This window comes from Mus pahari, chromosome 15, assembly GCF_900095145.1.
Source record: "Mus pahari chromosome 15, PAHARI_EIJ_v1.1, whole genome shotgun sequence".
Classification (NCBI taxonomy): Eukaryota; Metazoa; Chordata; class Mammalia; order Rodentia; family Muridae; genus Mus; species Mus pahari.
The window spans coordinates 59714959-59734165 of NC_034604.1; the positions used below are offsets into that span (position 1 = coordinate 59714959).

General features: G+C 45.1%; 1 protein-coding gene across 1 annotated transcript in view; it reads right to left on the minus strand.

Annotated features, from left to right (window-relative positions):
• Ccbe1 (collagen and calcium binding EGF domains 1) overlaps positions 1-19207 on the minus strand; it is a 238075-nt gene that overhangs the window by 4782 nt on the left and 214086 nt on the right. The window contains exons 6-10 of the mRNA XM_021214886.2: positions 12203-12306; positions 7033-7153; positions 4782-4921; positions 4642-4677; positions 3945-3980 (exon numbers count right to left, since the gene is read on the minus strand). Coding sequence (XP_021070545.1) covers positions 3945-3980; positions 4642-4677; positions 4782-4921; positions 7033-7153; positions 12203-12306 — 437 coding nt within the window. The remainder of the gene's footprint in view (positions 1-3944; positions 3981-4641; positions 4678-4781; positions 4922-7032; positions 7154-12202; positions 12307-19207) is intronic.

A 19207-nucleotide genomic window follows, 5' to 3' on the forward strand; every position in this document is an offset into this window, starting at 1 on the left:
CCACCACCCACAGGTCCTGTTTGTGAGTGAGTACTTTCTAACCAGTTCCATAGCCTAAATAGACTTAAGGACTGTATGAGCAGCCGGGGGCCTTCTCACAAATGACACTGGTGACACAGTTACCTCTCCTTTCTTAGGGGGAGTTTCCATAGAAACTTGGAAGTCAGAGCAGTGGTCAAGAGGTTGAGGTCCTGCTGGAGTTGAACCAACCTCTTCCATGCTGTGTGACCATGGCAAATGACCTGATTTCTATGTGTAAGCTTTTCCCACCTGTAAAATGCAGACTCAACACTGTAGGTTCCCACTGAGCTCATAAGTGGACATTTAAATGGGATGCAAAGGGCTTAGAGAGAACTAATAGTTATAATGTTTTCTGTTTTTCTTTAAAAATGAAATTATTAATATGTTTATAAAATGAAGAATTAAATAAAATGGAAAGTGTGTTGTTCCTTTTTGTTTACCCTTATTGTCTAGAAAGATCCAAGTCAAACTTTCCAAATTCTATTATTAGACATTCTTTATCATGCATAATGTTCAGTAAGCTTTAATATTCTTGTAGTGCTGTGGAGCATGGCCCACAGGAAAAAACTAAAGGCATTTAAGCATACATGTTCTGAGTCCATGAGCATTTTAAAGGTAAAATCATCACCAACATCCAAGATGGATGCTACTCTGTAGCTTCTATCTTAGAAGCTGCAAGAGACTCCATCACACACTGAGATGTAGCATTCTGATGCCATCTGACCCTCATCATGCACATACAGGGGGGTTATGGTAAATCGTAGACCACTGTGTAGATAAGGAACAAATGCCAACAGATGCTCCAGGTAAAAGCCTGGAGTTAGAAAGCTGATAGGTATTAGCAAGGGGTGAGGTGGCAACCCAGGCCTCTTGGTCCTTCCTTAGAACACACATTTACTTTTCTAGAAGTAGCAGACTTGCTTGCATTTTCTAATATTTCTGCTCTTTTTTAATCTCCCAGATATTGTACATATATACAGCAAATGTCTTCTTAATCTCAGAGAGATTTTTTTGCTTTTATTGGAGCCAGTGGTCATTTGACAATATATTATGGTGTGTGTGTGTGTGTGTGTGTGTGTGTGTGTTGGTTTCAATGAAAATGTCACTAATAGTCTCATATGTTTGAATACTTGATCCTCAGTTGGTAGAACTGTTTGGGAAGGATTAGGAGGTGTGATGCGGTATTAGTGGAGGGGGGGCAGGCTTTGAGGTTTCAAAAGTCCACACTATTCCCAGATAGCTCTCTGCCTTGTGCTTGTGGGTCAAATGTAAGCTCTCAGCTACTGCTTCAGTGCTATGCCTGCCTGCCTGCTGCCTGCCTACTGGCCATGGCTTCCAACCCTCTAAAACTGTAAGCCAATTAAATGCTTTCTTTTATAAGTTTTTTTGGTCATGGTACTTTAGTAATAAAAAAGAAATTAAATCAGAAACTGGCACCACCGGGTGGACTATTTCTGTGAAAGGCCTAAATGTAGTGGTTTTTGGAGGAATATGGGAACATTTGGGGACTTTGGAATACGAAAGTTGTTGAATTCTATAAGCAGAGCTTAAAGGGCCAGTCTTAGTAGGAGCTTGGAAGACAGTTTAAGAAAGGTAAGAGAAGAATTATATTAGCACCTGGACTAGAGGCCATTCTTGTGGTATTTTAGCAAAGTGTGGCTGCTTTCTGCCTTCGTCTTAACATATTTGCCTGAGGCAAAATTGCAAACAATGGATTAATTTCTTTGGTAGAGGAGATTTCAAGACAGCCCAATATTGACTCTGTTGTGTGGTTGTTAGTAATCATTCTTGTGTAAGTTTCTACAGTGAAAATGAGCAAGCAGGGCAAAAAAGAAATGTAAAACATACAGTTTGGAAAGAAAAGGAATATCAGAAAATTTAATGTTGAAACCCAAGCTTATGAAGAAAGAGATAAGGAGAGTCCTGATACAAAATGGAATAAAGGGAGTGGTGACCCCAGGGCCAAGACTCCACCCAGCTAATTCTGCAACTTGTGAAAGGAAAAGACCTAAAGAACTAGCTACTCTTAAAGAGCAACAACAAAACACAACTCAATGCAATGCAGGGTTGGAGGGGGACAGGGAGGGCCCCATCTCAAGCAGTCCACAAAACTCGGCAGCTTTAGCCATGTGATTCTGGTTTTTAGATTTAGGAAGGATACAGGAACAAAGGGATTGTGGAATCTTCCTCACAGTTAAGGAGAGCTGCTGAGGAGGCCAAATGTCAGGCTGGGGAGTCCCTGCATGGAGGTCCCGGGAGATCCCTGCTATGAAAATGAAGCCTAGGTTATGTTAGAAACTACAGGATGTTAGAGGTACCAAAGCTGTGGAATGTCTGTCTGCCAGGGAGACCTGGTAGGGACTGAGAGAGTAGCTATAGTCAACAAAACTGGAAGGGCAGAGTCATCTAAGCCTTTGACATCAGAGGTGGAGCTCCAGGATTTGCAGTTTCCATCCTGCTTTGATCCAGTATTTCCTCACCAGGCCTCCATTCCTCCTTTTGTGTGCTGAAAATGGGTAATTTGCTTTTTGTTTGTTTGTTTTACAGGGGGTTACTAATAAACGATTGTCTCACAAGACTTTGAATTTTTAAATTGTGTTGAGACTGTGGAAGACTTCAAGGTCTTCCGTATGTTCCATACAACTTTTGAAGTTGTACAAACTTTTTGCATTATGACATGACCACAAGCCCATGGGGTTTAGGGAGTAGAATGTTAAATGGTGCTTTAAATGTGAATGATCCTAATAGAGTCATTCATTTGATCAGTTGGGCTATCTGGGAAGAATTAAGAGGCGGCAGGTGTGTCATTGGGCGCAGACTTGGAGGTTTCCAAAGCTATACTATTCCTAATTAGCTCTCTACCTCATGCTTGTGAGTCAAGATGTAAGTTTTCAGCTACTTCTTCAGTACCACGCTGGCTGCCCGCTGCCTGCTGCCCGCTGCCCGCTGCCACGCTCCCTGCCACGACAGTCACAGACTTCTGAAACTGTAAGCCAATTAAATGTTTTCTTTTATAAATTGCTTTCACCATGGTGTTTTAGCACAGCAATAAAAAAAAAAGTAGCTAAGTCACTGTGTGTGTGTGTGTGTGTGTGTGTGTGTGTGTGTGTGTGTGTGTGTGTGTGTATGGGGGCCAGAAGCCAACCTTGGTTGACATTCCTCAGGCATTGTAAAAAGAAAGGGTCTATGTTACTGTCCTGGAAATGCTGATTCTATTCCCCAGGGAGTCATCTATTTTTGCCTGCTCAGAGCTGGGATTACAAATGCACTCTGCCAGCACTGACTTTTTCACATGGGCTCTGGGGGACTGAATTCGGCTCCCCTTGTCTGCATGTCATGCAGTATCCTGACTAAGCCATCTCCTCAGCCCTTCTTTCAAACATCTTTCGATGCATTTGAAAATGAATTCCTGACCTAGTGGACTTCAGAGGAGAGATCCCACATAAAGAGTATCCAAGATAAAGGAAAAAGTAATAGCAGAAAATGAATTTTAAAATTCCAAACTGCATCTCCTGAGTTTCCTTCTAACCATTGACCTGACTGCTTGAGAGACAGAACAGGAGGGGGTAGGCTTCTGTCACCAAGACCCACAAATATATTCTTAAAATGTGTTTAAACATTATCATCATCATCATCATCATTATCATCATCATCACCATCATCATCATCATCATCATCATCATCATCATCATCACCATTATTGGTTTGGGGACAAAGATAGCACTACTATGGAGGTCAGAGGACAATCTGTGGGAGTCAGTTTTCTCTTTTCACCATTTGGAATTTAAATTTAGGTCATTAGCCATGATGACAAGTGCCTTTACCCACTGAGCCATCTCACCAGCCACACTCTACCATTTCATGAGTGCTACACCCCTGAGAGCCACACCCACTGGCTAAGCAGGACAGACAATGTAACTTACCGGAGACCCTGGGGGTCCGGGTGCTCCTCTCTCCCCCTAAAACCAAAGGGGAAGGGTTAGCATTCTGGAGCATGCAGATGTAAGCACCACCGTTTCTGGTTAGACACCACCCACAACCATGCACCTTCAGGAAGTAAGCAGTTTGTATAAGAAATAAATTTGGAGTCGAAGCTGGGCTCAGGGGACCTTTTGTTGGAACCAGCAAGATTGGGTGGAGTGGCTCAGCTGCCGGGTCCTCACGAAGCTATATATCTTCAAACCGGATCTGATTAGGACTCTTGTTTTTCTAGGCAATGTGGAGAACACCAGGCTTTCACAGTAAACCAAGCAGCAGTCAGCTTTGAACGGGGAAGCCACCACTTGTGTAGAATGGAGTTGTGCGTCGTTCTCCACTCAAACAAGCGAGGCCATTCTAAAAAACGTAGACTACTGAGAAGCACCAGTGTGACCACCAGTACCCAGAGACTTAAGCCACAGCAGCCAGCTCAAAATCCCTTCCCCTCAACAGTGTTACATGTGCTCCAAAGGTTGAGGACTCTCAAGTATTAGAGAATGTGGGGGTTGGCCAGGTTTGCCACTGTCAACCTGTGTATGTGCATTTCAACTTTGCTACATGCAACATGGGGAAGGGAAATACCGTTTGTTGAGCCTCATCGGATGCCACAGTGGGTAGAAACAGCCCATTTATAAGACTTACCTTGGAGCCATGTCTTCCAGGTGCTCCTGGTGGGCCCTAGAAGATGCAAGCATATGATGATTTAATTGAAAAAAAAAAAAAAAGGGACAAGAACACAGTTCCCCCCCCAATATTACACAGATCTCAGAGAAAATACTGACCACGGGGCCCCTCCGGCCTTGCTTAATGTGAGACAGGTCAGGGGAAGGTCCCATAGGTCCCATTGAGCCCCGTGGGCCTGGCTGTCCGGGAGGACCTGGCATACCGGGGAATCCAGGGCTCCCTTTGGGTCCTGGTGAGCCTGTAATTAAGAACATCATATTAGGATTCACCCACCCACACTACAGAGTCTAGGAATCACTGGAGATTTTTTTCTCTTAACTCTGCTCTTTGCCTTGTGGTATTTATATTAATGCGCCTGTGGGATTTTAAACTCAGCACAATTAAAAGTGACGTCACCTTTCTCTCTTTATCATAGCCTCAGTCACCCATTTGCTCAAGGGAGAATCTTCCCACAGTAGATCCCTAGTTCCCCAACCAGCCGACTCCGTCGGTGATGCACTTGCTTTACCCCCTTAAGCATGTCCTGCTCTTTTCCTCTGCTCCTGGATCACAGGAGTATGTCATGTTTTCTAGAGAGTGCTTAAGGGCACGAGGCTTAGGGCTTGGGGAGATGGCTCAGTGGATGAAGCACTCTCTGCACAGGAATGAAGGCCCATGTTCAGATGGATAATCCCCATGTAAAAGTTTGCTGTGGTGGTGCATGTCTATAAACTGAGTCCCAGGGGGTGAGTGGGGGTCAATCTAGGAAGGTCCTAATGGCTTACTGCTCAGCCAGTCTATCTGAACTGTGAAATGCAGACAGTGATACAGAAAGACATCAAGATGTTGACCTTTGTTCTTCATGTACACACACTGAGAATGCGTGCACACACAGAGAGCAATGCATGTGTGCACAGGTACTCGCACACACCAGAAGTAGAAGTTTTTTGTTTTTTTGTTTTTTGTTTTTTTTGTTTTTTTTTTTTGGTTTTTCTTGGTTTTTCGAGACAGGGTTTCTCTGCATAGCCCTGGCTGTCCTGGAACTCACTTTGTAGACCAGGATGGCCTCGAACTCAGAAATCCACCTGCCTCTGCCTCCCGAGTGCTGGGATTAAAGGCGTGCGCCACCACTGCCCGGCGAAGTAGAAGTTTTATTACCAGGGGGACCTACATTTGAATCCCTGACAATTTACTTGAGCAATTTGGACCTTAGTCTTTTATCTCCTAATCTGAACAAAACTCCAATATGCAATGGTTGTATTAGATACAAATTTAGATACCTGCACATTCTACATGGCACAGTACTTCATACACAGGAGGCACTAAAAGACTGCTAGGCTTCCAGCTTTGGCATATTTGCCTCTTGCCACATAGCTGATGCCTCCTGCCTCCTGCCTCCTACCAATCTCGTTCACTCCTTGCCCACTCTTTGCAGCTATGTTCCATATCTCTTAACATTGTATCTTTCTTGGGGAAAGGACAGGACATTTGATATCTTCTAATTAAGTAATGATGAATCCCTAAAACTATATACTGATTGAAAACAAAGCCAGTGGTACAGACAGCAGTGTCCTCTGGTATACAGACCTAGGACAGGAAAGCCTTGGTAAAGGAAAACTTTTGGTGGATACCGACAGCTGGTGTGGGGAGAACACTGGTGGCATATGTCTCATGGGAACTTCCTACATGGTGGAAACTTCTTGTATTACGAGGTTGATGTGGAGTTTAAGTTCCAGGGGAGCCTATACTTGTCAAAACTCAAACTCAACCATGGAATGGCCTACCTCATTATATGATCTATACCTCAACAACAAATCCCACCCACGAATAGTAGAAGTAAGAGCAGAGTTGAAAATGTGTTAAGTAGTAAGAGAAGGTAGAGAAAGAGCCAAAGAAAGTGGTGATACCACTGGCTGCGACTCACAAGAAGTGAGTGACTTCATGAGTCTATTATTCTACATTAAAGTTTTTCTAGGGTGAACTTAACTAACAGTCTTCATGGTGCTTTTCATTGGTTTCTGAGATAGGATTTCACATGTAGCCCAGGCTAGCCTCTAACTCATGATCCTCCTTCTACTGACTCCCTGAGTACCGGGATTTCAGGTATGTAGTACCATGCTCAGCTTTAAAAATGATCGTTAGGAATCTTATCCCACCCTAGAAACTTTACCCTTTCTTCCTAAGCTACAGTATCCAACTCCTCATGGTCTTTCCTTGGACGGACATGTTGCCCTGCATATCCAGTTTCACAGAAGCTGGAGAGCACCATCCAGCCTCACTGAGTGTGAACCCTCACTCAGCCAGCCTCCGGTCTAGTTGGTGAAAAGGGCAGAAATGCCACCAGCTTCCCAGGCTCTTCTTCATACTCACCAGGTGGGCCCTGTCCCCCAGGCAGGCCAGGGGGTCCTGGAAGGTAGGCGTTTGAGGCCAGCACCTTGTCACCATTGACATATTTGCCCAGTTCAGCAGCGTTGTTGGGGAGCAGCGCAATCTATAAAGACAAGGCAGACTTGGGTCAGTAAGTCATGGTGGCCTCATGTGGAAGTCTGTGTTTGAGTCATCTGTAGAGGCTGCAAAGCCTACTCATGGTTTTGTTCTTAACTGTAGCTAGTCAGAGTGCAAAGGGGCCAGAGAGATCCTTTCTAGCCAAGGAACTGTCCAGGGCAAACTTCTTGCATGAGGAGCCTAGGGAGTCAGAATTTGAAACCAGATAAATTCAGAGTTGCAGGAACATCCATAGAATACAGTTACCATGACTGATCAAACATGCTAGCTTCATACTTTGAGTTTTTCAAGTAACGACTTTATAAATCAAACATATATTCATTATATGTGCTGCTGGTATCTTGTAGACAGCTATGACTTAAAAATGAGAATATGGAACAGGTGTCATATGATGGAGGAACAAAAGTAATTCCACTCTCGGGGGCCATGCGTCAACTCCGACCACTGAATCCTGCTCCATTGTTACCATTCGCCCCTAGTTGGGACACTGAGATGTAAATGCAGGTGTGAGGCCTCTGGCTTTGGGGTAGGGGAGCACTGAAATCTCAACCTTGCTAAGGTCCATCTGTAAGGCCTGGATCTCATCTATAAATGAGATGGTAACATTTGTCTAAGAGGTCTGCTGTACAGGAAAATGGACATCTGGGCCCAGAGTCCAGTCCCTGCTCCTGCCCAGTGAGGAAGGTTCTGCCTGCACAGGACAAAGCAGTACCTTCAGGTTAAGTCTCCTAACCTTTCTAGTTTTCACTTCCATGTCTATGAAATGTGGTATGCGTTGCTAGATGATCACATCTTCTTATTCAAATGACCATAATCTGGCTTGGGGTGGGGAATCTACCACGGTTGGGTTTTAGCACTGTTCCTGTGGCTTCTTCATCTTGGCTAGCTCCGGTGTTCATGTTGCATTCAAGTTATACGACGAGCCAGTGAATACAACCCTAGTGTTCGAGTTGCCTGTAGATCCCATACTCCTATGGTAAGTTGGAAGGAAAGGTAGCAAGTAGCCATGTTCTCCAAGAAATATTAGGGAATATCATACTTGTGTGCTGTTGGTTTTTTTTGGGGGGAACACTATAGCAATATGAGTAGGCCCTGTACTGCTACTGAGTGGCAATCAATAGACTTCTAATCACCGTTCTCTCAGATCAGATTTGCTATTTGTTAAAGCAATCATCTCAGAGAGCTGTTGGCACAAGCTAGCTAGACGTTGAATATGGAATGCTCACTGTTAATATTCAGCCCATGCTTTGTGGATCTAGAGCTTGCCCAATACAGAGTTTTGCCAGCTAGCAGGCTTTGCTGTAAGCCTCTTATGAGCAGTAATAAGACACCATGGAAAGTATATTTAGCAGGTGCTATCCCCCTTCACTCTCTTCAGTCACCATGAAGTCACACCATTGAGTTGACTTCTCTGTAAGATGTATATTTATTCGAGGCAGGACTTTATTCCATTCTGATTGCATTTCCCTATTGTTCAGGCTTCTGCAGAGCACTGTGAGTGCTCAGCAAACACTTGCAACATTATCTCAATTGCTCTTTAGGGGTTAACTGTGGGTTGCTGGTTTAAGAGGGTCAAGATCCCCTGCTCTCTATATAGTGGCCTTTGGAGGCTGAGCACACTTGTGGTTCAAGAGCTGCTGAGCAAGCTTACTGAAGGGCTATGCATCTCTCTTTGGGGTCTTTCTCCCCTGGTCCTCTGTCGCTATCTCACTCCTAGCAGTCACTTTAGTCATGAGAGTAAAATTTCAAAAGAGAAACCAACAGGCTGTGTGGCCCTCATTTTTTTCTCAGGGCTCAACTGAAAGCTGAAGGAAGGTACTCTATCTGCCCCCAAGATCCCTTCCCTTTCTCACCAGATCTCTTTCCTGACTCAGAAAAGGTCTGAATGGACCATACAAGCTTCCAACAGGAAGCTTCACAGAACTAACACATGCAGCTTAGAAAATGGCTAAAGCAAGCGCACAGAGTGAACCCTCAAGCCAACATGTAGAACTCCCAGCCACTCTGATCCCCCTTAGGGTCCTGTGCCAGTCTCCATCCTCCCTCCCTCCCTCCCTCCCTCCCTCCCTCCCTTCTTNCCTCCCTCCCTCCCTTCTTCCCTCCCTCCCTTCAAAAGTAATCGCTGTCCTGACTTGGACAATATTTCCTGCAGTACACAAACAATCCTACACAGAAGTCCTTATCTGAACACTGTGGTTTACATAAACCTTACTAGTTAAAAACTGACATGTTCCTTCTATTCTATATGTTGGCTGTTTTATGGGCCTTTCTTTTCCAGTTGATCCCTTGAAGAGCCCAGGGATTTGATCTGGGGCATTTTCTGTGGCTAGAATTCTACCTACTGTGTACTCGTGGTGGAGTTCAACATGTGTGCATACAAGTTCAGTGAGAGACCCTGTCTCATACTGGGAGGTTGGCTGCTCTCCAGCACCCTAACCCCATATCTACTTCTTGGACAACATTTATCTGGGCAAAGAGATGCCCCATGTTCTATGAAAAGAGCAGATTGTATCAGCAGTGGCAAGTGAATGTTAAAAGTAAACGATGACCTACAGCAGGGTTCAGGCAAAGGCCTGGATTTTAAGTCTGACATCTTGACCATGCACTTTAGCCCTGAGAACATTAGCAAGTTTCTTACAAGGCTACGGTAACAGTTAAGTGGGAATTTATATATAGGACTGCTCCTCATACCACAGGAAGCTATATATTCCAGGAGGTACCCTTTTTAAGAGTATTAGCCCCCAGCTGGGTATGGTGACCCATACCTGTGACACCAGCACTTGGGAGGTAGAGGTCAGAAGATCAGAAGTTCAAGGTCATCCTCTACTACATTGGTAGTTCAAGGCCAGCATGGGTATTGATGAGACCCGTCTCAAAGAAGAGAAGAGGAAGAAGAGAGGGGAGAGTAAAATTAGAAGAATAGAAGAAGAGGAAAGAAAAGGAAAGAAAAAAAAAGAAACAAGAATAGAGAGAAGGTTTGATGGGCAAAGTGCTTGCCCTAAGCTTGATCCCCAGTGCTCATGTAAATGCAGGAAGCACACATCTACAGCCCTGCACTGGGGTGATGGAGAGTGTAGTGGGTTGGCCTAATGCTGCTTGTATTCTAAAGCTGACTTTGGGCCCCCAAGACTAGTTGCCACAGAGTCAAGAGAGTCTCTGTGGTAACCAGACATAAATGCTAAGTGACCTTGCCCCCAAGTTATTTCTGATTGGTAAATAAAGATGCCAACAGACAATAGCTGGGTAGAAGAGACATGGGGTGGTGGTTTAGGTTTCACAGACTTGGGGTAGAAGGGAAGTTGCTATAGGTTAGGAATAAGAAGGAGAAGCTGCCAGAGGTTAGGAGTAAAGGAAACGTGGCCTGGTGGGCTGGTTAATTGAAGTTAAGAGCAGCCTCAATGAAACATGTAAGTAATAACTCAGAATTATCAATAAGAAGGTAGATTCTAATAGCATGAAGGCTAGGTATCAGCCCATCTCTTGTGCTGCTTGAGGCCTATTACAAATATAAAGGCTGTGTGTGTGTGTGTGTGTGTGTGTGTGTGTGTGTGTGTGTATGTATGTATGTATGTGTGTGTTTATCCGGAAACTCAATAACCAAAACTGGGTTAGAAACTTCTTAATATTTCCCAGCTTGCACAGATAACAGAATATTGCAAGGTGATTAGGAGAAGGCCAGATACAGCAACCAACTTGGCCTGGAACAACTTGTAATACTGAGTGACTTAAAATCACTCCAGCTGGAAAGGATTTATGGAAGATCATAGGTCACTTCCAGAGAAAGAAAGTGAGGGCAGCTTTGTGTCTTGGGACCATAATCAGCTGCCTCCTCCGAGCCTGGTGCTCTAGCCCGATGAAAGACGAGCTTAATGCTTCTACAAACCTTCCTAGTTTCCTCTAAAAATGCTCACATCAATTCAAGTGTCACCTGGGGCTAGCTGTATGGGAAATATTTCTTCCTTTCTCTTTGTTTATACTGGCACACAGTCAAGGCTTCCTGCCTGTCTACTACATCACAAGCTACTTCTGATTAGGTCCACGTTTCTTACTCATGATTATGCAACTATATATTATACAGGTACGTATGGGCCTCTGTTAAGGTTGATCATGACCTCCGCAGCCTATGCATCAGAGGTTGGAAATGCTACTTCCCCTCTGAGCCTGTTGTTTTGATGGACTAGCTGGTAGCTGGGGTTCTCATTACGGTGGCTGCCAGTTTTCTGGCCATGGAAAAGAGATACCATCTCATGTTTACCCCTTTGCCCTTTAGAATAACTGACTGCCAAAGTTAAACAGATTATACACACCCCTTTGATCTCCCGGGAGCCTTGAGTGGGAACGATTAAACAAACAAAGCGGTGAGTTTATGTTTGGGCAGCTGAAGACCCATTTCAGAGTGGCCGACGAGCCAGCAAGTGCGCTGACCTCAGGTGTAATAAACACCAGCTCAGGACTGTCGCCCAAGGATTCAGGCCACTAGATCCATCATGAGGCCCCTCCGCACAGCTGGATGACATTACCAGCACCCTGGTCCCCGTCTCATCAGGTGGAGTCTTTAAGAAAGGGAGTTGCTCCTCACTCCTGGTGACAAGAGGCACTCAGAAGACAGCTTTCCCAGAGGCATATTTCCCAGACCACAACGTTTACATGAAAAAAATAAAGGCCCCACACAATGATGTCAGCTTGCAGAAGCTTCAAGAGAGAAAGTTCTCAATGAATAAAACATAAAATGTCATTGCAAAAGGTCTGCCCAGGACTTCTATACCTTCTATAAGAGGTCACGGCGATATTAGCTCTACTCTTTCAAGAACTTTTCATGCACCCATTGCCAGGCCTGCTACAGGTTACCCCCCTCAGGTCTTTGCTGTGTGTTCTGTTGCCATTTAGGTGTTTGACTCTGGAGTGGTGGAACACCCGGAATCCATATCTAGTTGGCATCAACAGCAATGAATGCTCAGATAATGAGCTGTGGGCTCATTCACCCTCTCACCCCCGACCTGCCTGCATGGTCTACCCCTTACAGAGCTCAGTGTACCTTCTGCTTCAGCTGCAGCACGGTCTGCTTCATCTGGGAGAACTCTTTGCATGTGGCGCAGCAGGTCCCGGCTTTCACCTCATTCTCGGACTTCTCCTCACGCCCTGGGAAAGGAGATAGGCTCAGCTTCAGCTTCGGGGCTGTCGGGGCCAGATGCCTGGAGAGATGGCACCGGTAGGGCAGTGCCTGGGCATGGGGTACAGAAAGGCTGAGTGTGGAAGGTACAGTGGGGTAGGTGTTGACAGTTTTATGGTTCTCAGGTTCTCACAGTGACTCTGTCAGATGACCCAGGGTCAGGGGAGAGGGGAAGGGTCCGAGAGAGAGAGAGAGAGAGAGAGAGAGAGAGAGAGAGAGAGAGAGAGAGAGAGAGAGAGGCCCTTCTACTCTTTGGAGCCAGTTGTTCTTTGACATCCCGAATGTGTGAAAACATGTGTTATGGTCCTTTTTGTTAGCATCCCCCATGGGTAGAAGTGTGTGCATTTGTCATTGCTTTCTAGAATGCTGGCTCTATAACTCTGGCATGATTTTACTGTTCTCCAGGGGTCAGGGTTCACACCCAGGCAGCAGCTTGCACAATACTGCTTTCCCCCTCTCCCTCTATGACAGTGCGGTATTCAGGGGGTAGGACCATGGCCTGGTTGAGTCTGAAAACAGGGCTTTGCAGGAGAGAAGACAGCTTGAAGATGATGACATGAGTTGTCATTCCCTTGGATGTGTCACTCCGTTGGGAGAGATGGGCACCATTCCTCTGTCCTAGCATCTACAAATCCACTCCACCCAGAGCCAAGCTGACTGTTTTTGTAGGTGTTCTCCATTCTCTGAGTGTATCTGAAGCTGGCTTAGAATTCACAGACACTATAACTCAACCATCTGCATGGGGACGTCCGTCTTTCTGAGTCACTCTTCCACTGCCAATCAGCAACATAGGGGACAGAGGGCTTAATTTTTGCTCCCAATGCCAGCTCACAGCCTGTCACTGTGGGGTAATCAAGGTGTCAGGAAATGGAAGCGACTAGTCATACCCAGTTGAGAGCAGAGAGACATGAGTGCATGATTTTACACGCAGCTCTTGCTCCTCTTTTATACACTCCAGGCCCCGAACCTGGAGAATGATGCTGCCCACTTTCAGGTTGGGTCTTCAGTTAACAGTTAACATAATCAACATATCCCTCAATACACCCCCCAACCCTGTATGCCTATAGACCAAATTAGTTGAGATAATTCCTCATTGAGATTCTTCTCAGATGACTCACAGTGCCAAGTTGACAGTTGACCATTTACTCCAACCACTACTTCCACCCATCTCTCCTCTGTAGTCACACACTGTATGGCATAGGTATTGTGAATGGGAGATAAATGAACATTTCTGCTTCACGATTTACATCTGACTCTGGTGTAAGGCCAAGCCACAAGTTGAGGGTTCTTCTACAGGAGTGAAAAGCCCAAATCCGTATTCCTAGCTTTCACAGTCTCAGCTGAATTTTCCAAGTGTTGGTGTGGCTGAACAACTGTTTATTAGCATGATAGGATAAACCTACTTTGTCACTTGGCTCTGGACTGATGCTATATAGACCATGAAAAGTTAGAACTGATACAACCTTAGCGTTCTTTTACAGGTAAGTGATGTGTGCAGACCACACAATCAAAGGGCCACCAAACTGGCCCTTTGGGGTGCAGGATAGGCACAAAGGGAGGATGTTATTGGAGTTTGTGCTAAGAATATCCAGATGTGGTCAGGCAGATCCAAGAAAGCCACTCTTTTTAACTTACTGCATATCTTAAACATGCCCTGAACTCAATTTTGCTGACTCCCCAGATTTCAAAGATGTAGTACTACCTAGTAGCCACACGGGGGCAGAGAGCTCTAATTCTTATGAGAGTCAGGTTAAACATTCAGAGCATTAGAAATGTACCGGCTTAGATACTATGGTAACATTATCAAATAAACTGAGGGAAAACCCAAGAATGTGCTTCAGGTGGGAAGTGCCACAGTGAACAAAGCATTTTAGCTTAATAACTTGACTGTGCTGTTTCGTGAACTCAGTCCTGATACATCACAACCATTAAGGGGTCTATGAAATCTTTTTGGAATCTCTTCGCACCCATCCACCTGGGGGTGGCAGTAAGGGACAGTGTCAGCGTGTTTTAACATTGCCCATGTTAAGAACTTGCTAATCTGTGTATTATCAGAGCTTGAAAGTTATTTGAAACACCTGGTGGTGTTCTGAGTCTTTGAACTGGATTGATTGACACTTGGGGGTCACGGTAACTTTATCAGAAAATAAACACCAGTTGGAAAATAAAGACTAGTAAGCTAATCATGACGGAGCCAACATTTCCTCCATTGTCTCCCCGTGGCGCTACACAGACTCCCTTGTGTCTCCACTGGCTCCAGTTCTGGGTTTTCAAAGATAAAAATCAAAGTGGCCAAACATTGCTATGTCATGTCAGATGGCTTGTATCACACATCCAGGATACAATCTTTCAAATTGGTGGAGGCTGCCCTGGGGCCATGCCCCTTCTATGCTAGTCTTCCACATTATCATTAACATTATTGTTATTGTTATTATTAATGACTATTATTATTTCAGTTTTTAGATTTACTATACTGTCTTTGCATATACATGCTTGTGAATGTACTCATGTGCCAAGGTTTGTGTGTGGAGGTCAGAGGACAACTTTGCGCAATTGTTTCTCTTCTTCTACCTTTACATGGGCTCTGGAATCAATCTCATGCCATCAAGCAGCAATGACCGGCAGCTCACTGGCCCTGGACTTCCATTTGAAATTTGTCTGACTCTAACGTTGTAGACATTGAACAATGAAAAGTTTAAGAAATATCTCTCCCTAAAGATTGTCCCTCAAACTCAAAACATATACCAGTCAGGGAGAAGTGATTTTTGGTCATATGTTTATACTCAATAATCATTATCTTCATTTAAAAAAAAAAGAGCGATGAAATACTGGGCTGACTAATTTGCTCAAAGCAGATGGAAATGCTTAGCTGCCTCATGTCTGGAGGGCTCTGTTTGCCGTAAGCATGGCTTATTCTCAAGTTGCTCATTCAAATGTGAAATCACTCACCCTTGAGATACAGTAAGAAATGGCCCCTCCACAGAAGGTGTTAGAGTTGGGCATGCTTTCAAGTCTGAGAACTTGTACAGAAAGAGGACAAGGAAATAAAAATGGCAGGCAGGACTTGCGTTGTTATGGGGACCCCAGCAAATTTGGAAAAGTTTTCCAAGGGTAAAGGGGTCCAGGAGCTGGAGATCAGCAGTGCCTGCAGACACTGAGGAAGACAGGCCCAGAGAGGGTCTCAAACCACACAGTCAGTGAGCTCTGACCCAACCCTGGTCACCTGCTCTAACTTTCCAGGCAAGGAACTTCCTGTGGCATCATGGCTGTCAGACAGGTGATTCCAGGGCCCCTTTCTTCCCCCGTTCTCTCTGTCACAGAGTCATCAGAGGTAGGGGACAAAAATGTTTCGAGGTAATGGTGGCTCAATGGGCAAGCAGTTGAGTTAGGACAGGGACCTTCTGCGTGCATGTCCTGTCTCAAACCTATCTGTATGAATGATTCTTCTAAATTTCCACCAAGACACCCTGAACACAGGTATATAACGACGCTTCTTTGTAAAATATAAAACCAAGTCAAATCCTGCTGCACATATGTGCTGAGTTCAGTGGAGACTGTAAATTGAAAATTGAGAGTAAATGCTGTCAAGTAATTTTGTAATTTTCCACACTTTCTGGGGAAAATGAAAGACCCAGCAGTGATGTTTCACTAGTCTATTTTATCTAATTCAAAACACACAGAGGTGCTGTATATGAACAGTGGTAGTGAAGGAAGAGGCAGACGGGGACAGGAGAAAATCTACCCCTCATCTCAGGTTCTTTAAACTTATTGTCTCAGTAAGGCTTGGGGGCAGAGTCGGCAGATGGTTTGTAGGAGCAAAAGACAAGGACATTTCCCATTTGTGCCACCATCAGAGGAACCAAGTGTCTCAGAACATGATGTAATGAAAGAGGTCTGCCACGTTTCCACCTGTTCTATGCCAGGCCCTTGCACTTCAGCCACTATCTGTTGCTAATGCCTTTGTCTGAGAATGTTCAGGTGTCTTATCAAGTTTAGCCTAGAGCTCAGGCTTGTGGCATAGATCGTTTACAATCTCTGTTTTTCAGAACACCATCACCTATAATATCCCCCCAAAAATTTTTTTTGGAAGGGTGCTGGAGAGATGGCTCATTGGTTAAGAGCACTGGTCACTATTCCGGAGGGACCAGAGTTTGTTACAGTATACGACAGCTCATTACCATCTGTAACTCCAGTTCCCAGGGGATCTAACACCCTTTCTTGGCCTCCTCGGACATTGCACAACATACATGCAGGTGCACAAACATACATGCAGGGAAAACACCCCCACATATACAATAAACATAAACTAAAAATATTAATATCCCTTTTACAAATAATTATTTTGCATGTATGTGTGGATATGTGATGGGGGTGTACCTGTGTGTATCTGATGTCTTACTGTAGTGTTCTCCAACTTGTTTTATTTAAAAGAGCTCACACACACGTGTGTGTGTGTGTGTGTGTGTGTGTGTGTGTGTGTGTGATGGAGTATTTGTATATGTACCATGTACATGCAGGTGCCTGAGCTGGCCAGAAGAGAATACCATACCATCACAGGTCGTTCTAAGAGTCCTGACTTGGGACCCAAGCCCAACTCTTAGTACAAAGCTAACTCTTCAGCCCCTCCACCTCAGTTTTTGAGACAAGGCCTCTACTGAACTTCGAGCTTGAGCTTTGCTATGTTGCTTAGACTGTTTGGTTTGATGAGCCCCAGGACCTGCTTGTCTCCAGCCCCTTAGCTCTGGGGCTACAGATGTGTGCTGCTACACCTGCTTTTTCTGAACTCAGGTCCTAAGACTTGTACAGCATGCATGTCACCCGCTGGGCCATCTTCCCAGTCCTGTTGGATGTTTCTAAGTCTGCTTAAGGAATTATGTGAAGTTCAAGGGTCCTAGTTAGCTTTAACTGTCGGGCAGCTTGACCCAGCCTAGACTTGTCTGAGACTAAAGCCTCAGTTGTAGAATTGTCCAGGTCCCATTGGTTTGTTGGTTTGTTTGTGGGGGGATGGTCCAGATTATTAGCTGATGCAGGAGGGCCTAGCCCACTGTGGGCGGTACTATCCCTAGACAAGCTGTCCTGGGCTATACATCAAAGCTTACTAAGTGTGAGCCTCTGAGTGGGCCAGAGAGTGAGAGAACCATTTTCTGATTGGACTTGAGGCCTGCTCCACAAGAGGAAAGTGATACCACCATTATCAAGCCGAGAACTGATAGCATAGCCCCTAGGAGAGAATTTCCTACTATTATTCGGTTACATAGGGTTGTACCATCTCCTAATGATTTATCATTAGGCCCATAGATTAGGGCATTTCTCAGCTCTTATCAGAGAACCTTCTGTTTGCAGTAGATGGTGATCAAGAACCACAACTGGCCAAGGTGCAGAATATATGAAACTGTATGAAATTCTCAAAAAACTAAAAGAAGAAAAGCAAAACAACACCACCACCACCACCACCACCAAAGAAGCAGCGGGACTTCTCAGCCTCTCCTTCTCTCGCCTTTGCTAAGCCATCTTTCTAAAGATGGGGCACAGGTTAGTGCTTCTCATTATAACAGATGCTGCGAGTGAACTGATGGACTACAGGGGTTCATGCCCTGAGGAGCAAAGAGAAATGTGCATGGAAAGAGAAGCTAGGAGGTCCTGCAAGGGAGAGAAATTTCTGGAACCCAGAGAACTAATGAACTTAAAACATCAAATCCTACAGAGGCCTCTGGAACTTCCATCTGGTCTTTCTTCCTCTTCCTCTAACTGTTTCTGTCCTTGGAGACCGTTCTGCCTAGGCACTTCTCGTGGGAAGGGCCAGCTCTGTTCTAGGGGTATCTGAACCCTAACCGGCACAGATTTCTGGCCTGCCACTCAGAAACACGTGTTTGCTGCTCTGATGGTTTTGCTCTGCTTTGGGCTCCTCACTATAGCAACTCAGGCTACCCACAGTCAACTGTGTACAGGCAGCTGCACAGCTAACTCCACACAATAAAAATGATTGCCTGTAGGTCTGTTTCCCCCAGTCTTACATATTCATGAGTTGGTGACTAAAAGGAGACCCCCACTGTCAATGAACACCTTCATTTCAATAAAGGACACAACCTAAAAGATACGCCACACCTCCCCGAGATAGGCCACACCTCCCCGAGATAGGCCACACCTTCCTGGCTCTCCCTCATCCTCTTTGCACATGGGACAAAACTGCAGTGATTTTAATTTTGAATAAAAAGTGGTTTCTAAGTTATTTTCTCAATTAAACGTTGTTCCCCAAAGATTGCTGTCCCTTGATCTGTGGTGTCCTCTCGATGGGTAGGCTCCACATGGTTCAGAGTTGCGAAGGTGTCCCCTTGCGTATTCCCTGTAGCTCATGCGCAGGATCCCTAAACGCCCTGTTCTGAACTGGCTCCGAAGAGCTATTTTGCATTTACGTTTTGCATATGGTGGCTTCTCCATGACTCAACTGAGCTGCCCTTCAGAATCTGCCTTTGTAGTTGTTCCTTGTGAGGCAGCTGGTCTCCAGCTGTCTGCTGCCTCCTGGCCCTTTTTGAAGCTGAGGCTCCATCTTGTGAATGTCCAGATGTTTCTGGTTTTCTCATCTCCCTGCACATCTTTGTGCATGTGATTTGCCCCAGGAGTCTCCTCCCTTCCCAGGAGCCTCCTCCTATCCCAGGGATGACTCAGGCCCTCTAACCACCCTTGACTGTGTGTGTGTGTGTGTGTGTGTGTGTGTATGTGTGTGAAAGAGAGAGAGAAAGGGAGAAAGAGAGAGGGAGGGAGGGAGGAAGGAAGGAAGGAAGGAAGGAAGAAAGGAAGAAAGGAAGAAAGAAAGAAAGAAAGAAAGAAAGAAAGAACACGCGTGTGTATGCAAACATGCATGTTCATAAT